The 11,111-nt window shown below is 39.3% G+C and overlaps 1 protein-coding gene across 1 annotated transcript; it reads left to right on the forward strand.

Moving 5' to 3' along the window:
* The first annotated feature begins 341 nt into the window (after positions 1–341).
* Positions 342–10,206, forward strand: LOC127005678 (stomatin-like protein 2, mitochondrial). The gene is made up of 8 exons (XM_050874771.1): positions 342–522; positions 2,015–2,107; positions 3,116–3,263; positions 3,691–3,811; positions 7,827–7,954; positions 8,299–8,408; positions 8,622–8,754; positions 9,278–10,206. The coding sequence occupies exons 1-8, from the start codon at positions 472–474 to the stop codon at positions 9,559–9,561; spliced, it is 1,068 nt and encodes a 355-aa protein (XP_050730728.1). The 5' UTR covers positions 342–471; the 3' UTR covers positions 9,562–10,206.
* The last annotated feature ends 905 nt before the right edge of the window (positions 10,207–11,111 follow it).

Genomic DNA, 11,111 nt, shown 5'->3' on the forward strand with positions numbered 1-11,111 from the left:
GGCACCTGAAGCTTCGGCTCTTTTTATTTTTAATGAATATCTGCATTGTTATCCCAGAAAATAGTATGTCCCTGAAGCATGTAATTGCAGCAGTTATTCAGGGAAACTAATAAAACGTGACGTTGGGCATATTGAAAAGTGGAGCCGAAGTAGATCAAAACAACTTCACGGAATTTTTGGAAGAGTCAATTTTCGTACCAAAGCTCAATGTCTATTTGTGCTTTTGTAACAGCCTTTTAAGCACAAATATACATTCAAAGCACCATAAAAATACTATTTATCTGTGATTCTACATGTAATGAGGCAAATATGACTAACTAAATAGATAAATATGCAGACCGTCCTCGGATCGAGAGTGTTCTAGGGTCGGCGAGGCGGCGGCGGCGAGCAGCAGCTGATGTAACACGGCGAGGCGGCGCGAGCAGGTCAAGAGTAGTGGGTGTGAGCGGGTCGCGGAGTGTCTCTACCGTCATGTTGGCCTCCACGCTGAGGGCGGCGGCCAGGCCGTGCCGCAGCTTGCTGGTGAGTGGCGGGATGGCCGGGCAGGCACACGCTGACACACCTAATCCTTCACCCCACACCCTCGCCCCCCCTGTCAACACGTCCACAGCCTCAGCCTGCCGCTCACCTGTGGTGTACGCCGCTGAGTGCCGGGGATCGAACCCGGGCCTTCCGGCCTTCTGAGTAGGTCAGGGCAGCATATCAAGCGGTGTACATTTGAGATTTTTCACTGTGTCCTTGCCATTTCCCTGATGTATTTAAGCTCCTTATGTGACATTATTTTGATTGAAAGCTTTGCCAGCTACCACGAGTGTGAGTGGGGTCACTCTTCCCTCGTGTCCACAGTGGGGTGGGAGTGTCAGGTAGAGTGCCACACAAGTGGCTTCAGGCGCAGTGATCTTTTAGCTCATCAGTGGCTCAGTTGGTTTACTGCCCTGACTTCTTCTCACAAGGCCCAGGTTCAATCCCCAGCACTCAGTGGTGTACATTTGTGATTTTTCACTGCATCATTGCAGTCTCTGATCTTCCCCATCACCACACTAATCTGCAGGCTGGTATGCATGATGACTGGGTCTGGATTCTTCACTTTTGTGTCCACAAGTCAACAAGAGTGTGAGAGTAACAATGAAATGTTGTGCCAAGGCTGCTGCAGGCACCTTACAGTTGACATGCTTCTGTTTGATAATGCTTCTCCTTAATAATTTTTTTACATAATATAATGTCACTGATTTCTGTTCTGATATATTCATTAATTATTTAATGTCACTAATCCTCTTTTGTTTAATAATGTCATTAATTCTCTTCTGATTTAAATTATCACTAATTCTGTTCTGTTTGATTCACTAATTCAGTTTAATAACATCACTAATTCTCTTGTTTAATTCTTTAATTCTGCTTAATAATCTCAACAATTCTGTTCTGTCATATTCACTAATTGTCTAATAACCTCAAGTTTAACAACATTTCTCATGGTGGTATTGCCAGGGTGGGGTTGAGGGAGGCAGCTCCCAGCAGGGAGGTTACTAATATATGATCACTTGTCTTTTGGTGACTGAGGGAATGCGGGACAAGTGGGAAGGGCAGAGTGAGTGTAGCTCATTTTGGATTCTAATTCCTCACGGCTCAAGTTAATTATTTTTCATCAATGCTTGCTCCTTCAAATGAAAACGTATAAAGAATAAGACATGCTTTATGAAGGTTTGCATACAAAAAAACACCTAGAAATGCATTATCCATGTAAAAGTTAAGCCTCTACACTCAGTCTATAGGAAAATCATTAAAGAAATATTTCTTTTGTTCAAGCATATTTTGTAATCAGTTTCATGTGATGTTCGTGCATTCTCTCTAGTGAAGAAAAAGTTCCCATACCATCAAGTTATTTCCCACAGCACCAATTTTGCTAATCAAAATAGACCCACCAGATACTCAGATTGGTCTCAGAGGTTTCCACATTCAAGTGAGTTCAGCATCTCATCCCATCAAGATTTCATCCTTCCTCCCCTTTTCCCCCCAGCACTCCCAGGGACGATCGATATTGACACAGGCGGTTCGGTCTCGCTCTCACCTCCCCCTCAACACTGTGGTGCTGTTTGTCCCCCAGCAAGAGGTGAGTGTGTGGGTGTGTGGATGTTGTTTTAAAAATAGATATAATGTTTTAGGATGTGGTTTTATAGTCAGTTTTCTTATATAGTTATCTCATTTACTATCCAGGTATATTTTTACACTTTTTTACTGAGTTATGTTTTATTTAGGTATTTCTGTAATTGTAGCCTTAACCCTTTCATTGCAAAACGCTTGCAGCGGGCGTTAGGCGTATTTGCTGGTGGTGCTAAACGCTCGCTGCGAGCTCCAGCCGCACTCAAATCTCCCGCATATGAGTGTTCCAACACTAATTCTCACAACACAGGATTGCCAATTGAGTGGGTTCTTCACTAAATTTGTTGAGAAAACATATCAGCCCAGCGCGGCAAATCTACAGACGAGTAACTGGTGGATGTTCTTGCCCAGTATAGCGGCATTTTTGCATAGCTTCACATATCACCTGACTGATTCTTTGACCAAATAGTTGTAAATATTGCAGTTGGCAATACTCCCTTGTCAGAGTCTGAAAAGAGATGTCCGCAGCTACCTCAATATGGCTGATCATCCCGCACGCACTGACATAAGTGTTAACATTCAACACTTCCTGAACGTGCATGTATGTTCACAAGAGAGGCATACATAACCGACTCCTATAGATCTGGACCTCCTCTTTCCAGTGGTGTTTTTGTTTTTTAGCTGTGATGAATAGTTTTGAGATACAGAGGTTAAAAGAACCCCCCCATTGGGCTCCCCGACTGCGCCTGAGGGGATAGTCGTGTCCAGACTGCGCACAAGGAAAGGGTTAAGTTGACATAAATGGATAGCTTTATTTCCTTCTTAATGGTTGTTTTGCAACTCCTTCTCATTGCTTGTGTTTCCTTCTATCCTTTATGTGATTAATTATGGCGTGGGGTGTGGAGAGTCTGGCGGTCCCTTTAACACATGATTTGCTCAAGACTATAAAAATGTCAGGTCATTCTTTTCACACTAAACACCTTTTGTTGACTCCCCTGATTTCCCCTCCCCCCCATAGGCCTGGATTGTGGAGCGCATGGGTAAGTTCCATCGCGTCCTGGAGCCTGGCATCAACCTGCTCATCCCTGTGCTGGACAAGGTGAAGTACGTGCAAAGCCTCAAGGAAATAGCTATTGACGTCCCCCAGCAGGCAGCCATTACTTCAGGTAGGAGTCTTGCTTCTCCTCCTCTTCTTGGTGCTTTTTTTTTTTTTTTTTTTTCTTATGCTTTTTCTTTTTGTTGTTTTTCTTTTTTCTTTTCTTTGTTTTGTTCTTATTTTTTTTGTCTTATTTTTTTTGTCTTATTTTTTTTCTTTGTCTTCTTCTTTGCTGCCTTTCATTCATTCATTCTTCTCATTCTTCTTGTACTTATTTTTTTTGCTTTTTTCTTCATCTTCTTTGCTATGCCCTTCCCTCTTCTTATTTATATTTTTATTCTAATTTTTTCTTTGTTTTCTTATTCTTACTTCTTTTTCTTCTTTCTTCTTCCTCTTTTTTTTTCTTCTTCTTAAGTAAGTAACAATGTTATGATGCTGCTGCTAAATATAATGATGCCTTACACAATGACAATATAACCCTTCTTCACCCCCTATAGACAACGTGACTCTTAACATCGACGGGGTGCTGTACCTCCGCATCATCGACCCTTATAGAGCCAGTTATGGGGTGGAGGATCCTGAGTTTGCCATCACCCAGCTTGCACAAACAACCATGAGGTGTGTACTTACCTTCTTATCCAGACCAGTGTTCTCAGATACTTTCGATTCCCACAAATATTTACCAAGGCCACAAAGGAGATTAGTTGGGTTCTCGTGAAATACTAGCACAACCTCTACCAAAGCCTTGTCAAACTATTACCTGACTCATAACACTACCCATGGTAATACTAACACAACCTCTACCAAAGCCTTGTCAAACTATTACTAGGCTCATAACACTACCCATGGTAATACTAACACAACCTCTACCACAGCCTTGTCAAACTATCACTAGGCTCATAACTAGGGTTGCAAAGGGTGGGAAAGTTTCTGGAAAAATAGAAACTTTCCAGGGAAAATTGCTGGGCATTTTCAGGTCCTGGGAATTTTGGGAACTTTGGGAATTTTCAAAAATTTCACATGTATTTTTATTAATAAACAAACCAATTTTGGGTAATATATTTATTAATCAAAAAAATTTAAGCAACATAAATTGTATTTCCAATATGACCTTACTCTGTCAGTAAGAATGTATATATGATTTTGTGAAGTAAAGACATATGTAGCCGTTTGTGACTTTGTTAGGTTATGTTAAGTTTAGGGTGTCTTTGAACACATGATAGCCAGCACTTTATAGTATAAATCAACAAAGAATGACCTCACTTTGTTGTATAGAAAGTCTCATTAATAAGGAAGCATATTTGAATTTTCTGAGTCAAGACCTACAGTAACTGTTTGGGGTTTTGTTAGGTTAGGTTAGGTTAAGTTTAGGGTATCTTCAAACACATGACAGCCAGCACCTTATGGTATAAATCAACAAAGAATGACCTCACTTTGTTGTATAGAAAGTCTCATTAATAAGGAAGCATATATGAATTTTTTGAGTCAAGACCTATAGTAACTGTTTTGGGTTTTGTTAGGTTAGGTTAAGTTTAGGGTATCTTCAAACACATGACAGCCAGCACCTTATGGTATAAATTAACAAAGAATGACCTCACTTGGTTGGATAGAAAGTCTCATTAGTAAGGAAGCATATATAAATTTTCTGAGTTAAGACCTATATTAACTGTTTGGGGTTTTGTTAGGTTGGGTTAAGTTTAGGGCATCTTCAAACACATGACAGCCAGCACCTTCTGGTATAAATCAACAAAGAATGACCTCACTTTGTTGTATAGAAAGTCTCATTAATAAGGAAGCATATATGAATTTTCTGAGTCAAGACCTACAGTAATTGTTTGGGGTTTTGTTAGGTTAGGTTAGGTTAAGTTTAGGGTATCTTCAAACACATGATAGCCAGCATCTTATGGTATAAATCAACAAAGAATGACCCCACTTTGTTGTATAGAAAGTCTCATTAGTAAGGATGCACATATGAGTTTTCTGAGTCAAGACTTATATTAACTGTTTGGGGTTTTGTTAGGTTAGGTTAAGTTTAGGGCATCTTCAAACACATGACAGCTAGCACCTTCTGGTATAAATCAACAAAGAATGACCTCACTTTGTTGTATAGAAAATCTCATTAATAAGGAAGCATTTATGAATTTTCTGAGTCAAGACCTACAGTAATTGTTTGGGGTTTTGTTAGGTTAAGTTAGGTAAATTTAGGGTATCTTCAAACACATGATAGCCAGCATCTTATGGTATAAATCAACAAAGAATGACCTCACTTTGTTGTATAGAAAGTCTCATTAGTAAGGATGCATATATGAGTTTTCTGAGTCAAGACCTATAGTAACTGTTTTGGGTTTTGTTAGGTTAGGTTAAGTTTAGGGCATCTTCAAACACATGACAGCCAGCACCTTCTGGTATAAATCAACAAAGAATGACCTCACTTTGTTGTATAGAAAGTCTCATTAATAAGGAAGCATATATGAATTTTCTGAGTCAAGACCTACAGTAATTGTTTGGGGTTTTGTTAGGTTAGGTTAGGTTAAGTTTAGGGTATCTTCAAATACATGATAGCCAGCATCTTATGGTATAAATCAACAAAGAATGACCTCACTTTGTTGTATAGAAAGTCTCATTAGTAAGGAAGCATATATGAATTTTCTGAGTCAAGACCTACAGTAATTGTTTGGAGTTTTGTTAGGTTAGGTTAGGTTAAGTTTAGGGTATCTTCAAACACATGATAGCCAGCATCTTATGGTATAAATCAACAAAGAATGACCTCACTTTGTTGTATAGAAAGTCTCATTAGTATGGATGCATATATGAATTTTCTGAGTCAAGACCTACAGTAATTGTTTGGAGTTTTGTTTGGTTAGGTTAGGTTAAGTTTAGGGTATCTTCAAACACATGACAGCCAGCACCTTATGGTATAAATCAACAAAGAATGACCTCACTTTGTTGTATAGAAAGTCTCATTAGTAAGGATGCATATATGAGTTTTCTGAGTCAAGACCTATAGTAACTGTTTTGGGTTTTGTTAGGTTAGGTTAAGTTTAGGGCATCTTCAAACACATGACAGCCAGCACCTTCTGGTATAAATCAAGAAAGAATGACCTCACTTTGTTGTATAGAAAGTCTCATTAATAAGGAAGCATAAATGAATTTTCTGAGTCAAGACCTACAGTAATTGTTTGGGGTTTTGTTAGGTTAGGTTAGGTTAAGTTTAGGGTATCTTCAAATACATGATAGCCAGCATCTTATGGTATAAATCAACAAAGAATGACCTCACTTTGTTGTATAGAAAGTCTCATTAATAAGGAAGCATATATGAATTTTCTGAGTCAAGACCTACAGTAATTGTTTGGAGTTTTGTTTGGTTAGGTTAGGTTAAGTTTAGGGTATCTTCAAATGCATGATAGCCAGCATCTTATGGTATAAATCAACAAAGAATGACCTCACTTTGTTGTATAGAAAGTCTCATTAGTAAGGATGCATATATGAGTTTTCTGAGTCAAGACCTATAGTAACTGTTTTGGGTTTTGTTAGGTTAGGTTAAGTTTAGGGCATCTTCAAACACATGACAGCCAGCACCTTGTGGTATAAATCAACAAAGAATGACCTCACTTTGTTGTATAGAAAGTCTCATTAATAAGGAAGTATATATGAATTTTCTGAGTCAAGACCTACAGTAATTGTTTGGGGTTTTGTTAGGTTAGGTTAGGTTAAGTTTAGGGTATCTTCAAATACATGATAGCCAGCATCTTATGGTATAAATCAACAAAGAATGACCTCACTTTGTTGTATAGAAATTCTCATTAATAAGGAAGCATATATGAATTTTCTGAGTCAAGACCTACAGTAATTGTTTGGGGGTTTGTTAGGTTAGGTTAAGTTTAGGGTATCTTCAAATACATGATAGCCAGCATCTTATGGTATAAATCAACAAAGAATGACCTCACTTTGTTGTATAGAAAGTCTCATTAATAAGGAAGCATATATGAATTTTCTGAGTCAAGACCTACAGTAATTGTTTGGAGTTTTGTTTGGTTAGGTTAGGTTAAGTTTAGGGTATCTTCAAACACATGATAGCCAGCATCTTATGGTATAAATCAACAAAGAATGACCTCACTTTGTTGTATAGAAAGTCTCATTAGTATGGATGCATATATGAGTTTTCTGAGTCAGGACCTATAGTAACTGTTTTGGGTTTTGTTAAGTTAGGTTAAGTTTAGGGCATCTTCAAACACATGACACCCAGCACCTTATGGTGTAAATTAACAATGAATGACCACTTTGTTGTATAGAAAGTCTCATTAGTAAGGAAACATATATGAATTTTCTGAATCAAGACCAATAGTAACTGTTTTGGGTTTTGTTAGGTTAGGTTAAGTTTAGGGTATCTTCAAACACATGACAGCCAGCACCTTGTGGTATAAATTAACAGAGAATGACCTCACTTTGTTGTATAGAAAGTCTTATTAGTAAGGCTGCATTTATGAGTTTTCTGAGCGAAGACCACCTGGATTAGAAAATAGTCCTTGAAAATTCCAGCAACTTCTACAAGAGGCTTTCTAAACAGGCAAACTGAGGTGCTGATACATTTAAGATTACAGGCCTAATTGTGTGCATGTGTGTGTGTTTGCAGGTCAGAGCTTGGCAAGATCTCGCTGGATTACGTTTTCCGAGAGCGCGAGAATCTCAACATGAATATCGTGGAGGTGATCAACAAGGCCTCGGAATCCTGGGGCATCACTTGTCTTCGTTATGAGATCCGTGAGTACCTGCCTGTGTGTGTTTCTGTGTGTATGTATTTGTTTATATTTATTTTTATTTATTTATTTATTTTTTTTTTTTTTTGTGTATGTGTGTCTCTGTTTCTCTGTGTTTCTCTGCTCCCCTTCCTATTTCTTCAACTTCTGTCCCTTCCCTTCCCATCCCTTCCTTCATTCACTTATTGCATCCCTTCCCTTCCCATCCCTTCCTTCATTCACTTATTGCATCCCTTCCCTCTTATCCACCCATCCCTTCTCTTCACTTCCTCTCACCCAACCATATCTTCCCACTCTCATCCACCAGTGTACCTTCCTCCTCACCCACCAGTCTTTGTCCTCCGCCAGGTGACATCCGGCTGCCGCAGCGAGTGGTGGACGCCATGCAGATGCAGGTGGAGGCTGAGCGAAGGAAGAGAGCCACCATCCTGGAGTCCGAGGGTGTGAGGGAGGCCGAGGTGAGGGGGCAGACACTTTCACACATACACACACACAAACACACACCACTTTTCTGTTTGCCGTTATAGATGCAGTGCTGAGCTGGCTTTTTTGTTTATATTTATTTTGCCCTTGAGCTGCTTCCTTTACTGTAAAAATAATAATAATAATGATAATGATAATAATAATAATAATAATAATAATAATGCCTCTCTCCCTCCACCCCTATGCAGATCAATGTGGCAGAGGGCAAGAGGCAGGCGCGCATCCTGGCCTCAGAGGCGAACAAGATTGAGCAGGTGAACAGTGCGCAGGGAAAGGCCGAGGGGCTGACCATACTCTGCCAGGCCCTGTCACACAAGCAAGGTGGGTGACACATGCCTATCAGCCTATACCTGCAAACAATGCTGGCAAGGGAGTTGTAGTCAAGGAGTCAGCTACTTTTAGCTGGAGTCAGAGTTGGAAAAAATATCTCCAACTTCCTAGGCCAGTGCTGCTACTGTGGGAAATTCACTTACATACATGGGAGAAATTACCTGTTGTGAGAGTTCTTGTGGGTGGACATTTCAAGCAAGCAATATGTGGGAACTTTTGTATAACTTTTTGTAGTTAATCTCTTGGATGTGATGCTTAAATGTCATACAAAGTGTGGTGAAAGTCTGGGGTAGGTGCTGAATATTGGTGATTCCCGGACTGAGTGGGGGAAACATGTGAGAATCGTGTGTATTGAACATTCTGATGCCCCCTATTGATAATCTTTAAAATCTGCTAATCTAGAAGGTCTGTGACTCCCTGCATTCTGGATTAAAGGATTTTTACTGTACTACTACTACTACTACTATCTCAGCCACCACCAACACCTCTAACACCCCTTCCCCCATACCCTCAGGTCTCAACGCTGCCTCACTCTCAGCTGCGCACTCCTACATCGACGCGTTCCAGCATCTGGCCAAACGCAACAACACCCTAATACTGCCAGCCAACGCGGGTGATGTGACGGGCGTGGTGGGCACAGCCATCACCATGTACAACGCCCTCGCCAAGACCATCCACGCCAACGCAGACCAGAACCAGCACCCAACGGAAGGCTCGGATGGTGGTAGTGACGATTTAGACGCGCACTCACGTATTGGAGAATCAGCACCATCGCAATCGTCACCTTCGTCGTCGTAATTGAAGTTGTTGTTATTAGCGTTTTAGTTTTTTTTTCTGTTTGTTTGTATGTTTGTTTGTTTGTTTGTTGGGTTGAGTTGTCTTCTTAGCCATGGAGTATTTGTATGATTTTTATAGATAGGCTGTTTCCTTTGATTTCCCTACATTCTTTTTCTTTCTATTTGATTTTCTTTTTTTCTTTTTTTCTGTCTAACATCTTTTATCATCATTATTATTATTATTTCCATTGTAATTTTTTTTTTATATGTTATTGCTGTTTATAATTTTTTCATTCTTTTTCTCAATGTGTGTGTGTGTGTGTGTGTGTGTGTGTGTTATTTTCTATATAAATCTCAGGTTCTGTTAGCTTTCTTTTATTTTGTGTGTGTGTGTGAGAGAGAGAGAGAGAGAGAGAGAGAGAATGTTACTAGATGAAAGTCAGCCACTAACTTGAGAGAGAAAAAGAGAGAGAGAGAGAGAATATGTTTACGAGCCACTAACTAACCTATAAAATGAGTGTGCTGGGATGGGTAGACAATTTTACCATTATAATTATTAATGCCTTGCTATATAGATGAACGTTGGGATAGGTCGTCAAGCTCCTTTCGCTATTCCTAAAGACATTGTATGCACTCTTGATTGTAAATAAATAAGTCTTTTCCTAATGTTATAAGTGTCTCAGTCTGTTTATTTATCTACTTTAACACCCATAGCATTTTGAGGAACCATGAATGAATCTTCTTTTTCTTCTATCTTTATCTTCTGTCTCTTCCTCCTTCTATGAACCTTCGCCTACATCTTTTTATTATTATTTTTTTTCTTCTTGTTCTTCATCTTTCTTTTTATTATTATTATTATTCCTCTCTTTGTTCTTCCTTTTTTCCTTCTTTTTATTGTTCTTCATCCTCCTCCTCTTCCTCTTCCTCCTTTTCTTTATCTTCCACATTCTTTTACTCCTCCTCCTGCTTCTTCCTCCTCCTCCTCCTCTTTTCTATCAATCAATCTCTTTTTCCTTATATTCCTGCTCGGTTAGGTCAGTTTGGACCCTTATCCCTGGCGGCTAGAACTGTCAACTCGTAAAATGAAAAAAAAAATGTAAAGGTAAAGAAAGTGAAAAAAAAGCATGATAAAGGAAGAGAGAGAGAGAGAGAGAGACGGGAGCGTTGGTAGATGTGCGACAATCATCTAAAAAGTGCGATAGTTTGCTCCTCAGGTGTGTTTTAGTGTTAGTAAGATGACAGCTTGAGCAACGTTGCGTATCACCATCTACCTTGTCATCTTTTTTTTTTTTTGCAGTCAAGGGCAAAAAAATAATAATGAAAAAAAAAAGCCCGCTAAACAATATCCCTATAAAAAAAAAGTTTAGAAGAGTGGCTAAAATGAGGTCAGTTTTGGGAGAAGTGCCTTGATACATGTATATGCATTAATTATTGGGATTATTTACATGAATATAAAAGACGTTACAAATAGATAAGCTTTTATGTGCATTTCGTGTTTGTTAGTCCTAAAACCTGTGGTGAAGTGGTGTGAGTACGACAATGTGCGTGTGTCCGCCTGGCGTCACAACATCA

The sequence above is a fragment of the Eriocheir sinensis genome, chromosome 30 (genome assembly GCF_024679095.1).
Source record: "Eriocheir sinensis breed Jianghai 21 chromosome 30, ASM2467909v1, whole genome shotgun sequence".
Classification (NCBI taxonomy): domain Eukaryota; kingdom Metazoa; phylum Arthropoda; class Malacostraca; order Decapoda; family Varunidae; genus Eriocheir; species Eriocheir sinensis.

What these genes read in the sequence shown, in the direction of transcription:
- LOC127005678 (XM_050874771.1), top strand. Translation starts at nt 472, where the DNA reads ATGTTGGCCTCCACGCTGAGGGCGGCGGCCAGGCCGTGCCGCAGCTTG. An exon ending in TGTTTGTCCCCCAGCAAGAG is followed by an intron (nt 2,108 to 3,115) that starts GTGAGTGTGTGG and finishes TCCCCCCCATAG; the next exon opens with GCCTGGATTGTGGAGCGCAT. An exon ending in GGCCCTGTCACACAAGCAAG is followed by an intron (nt 8,755 to 9,277) that starts GTGGGTGACACA and finishes CCATACCCTCAG; the next exon opens with GTCTCAACGCTGCCTCACTC.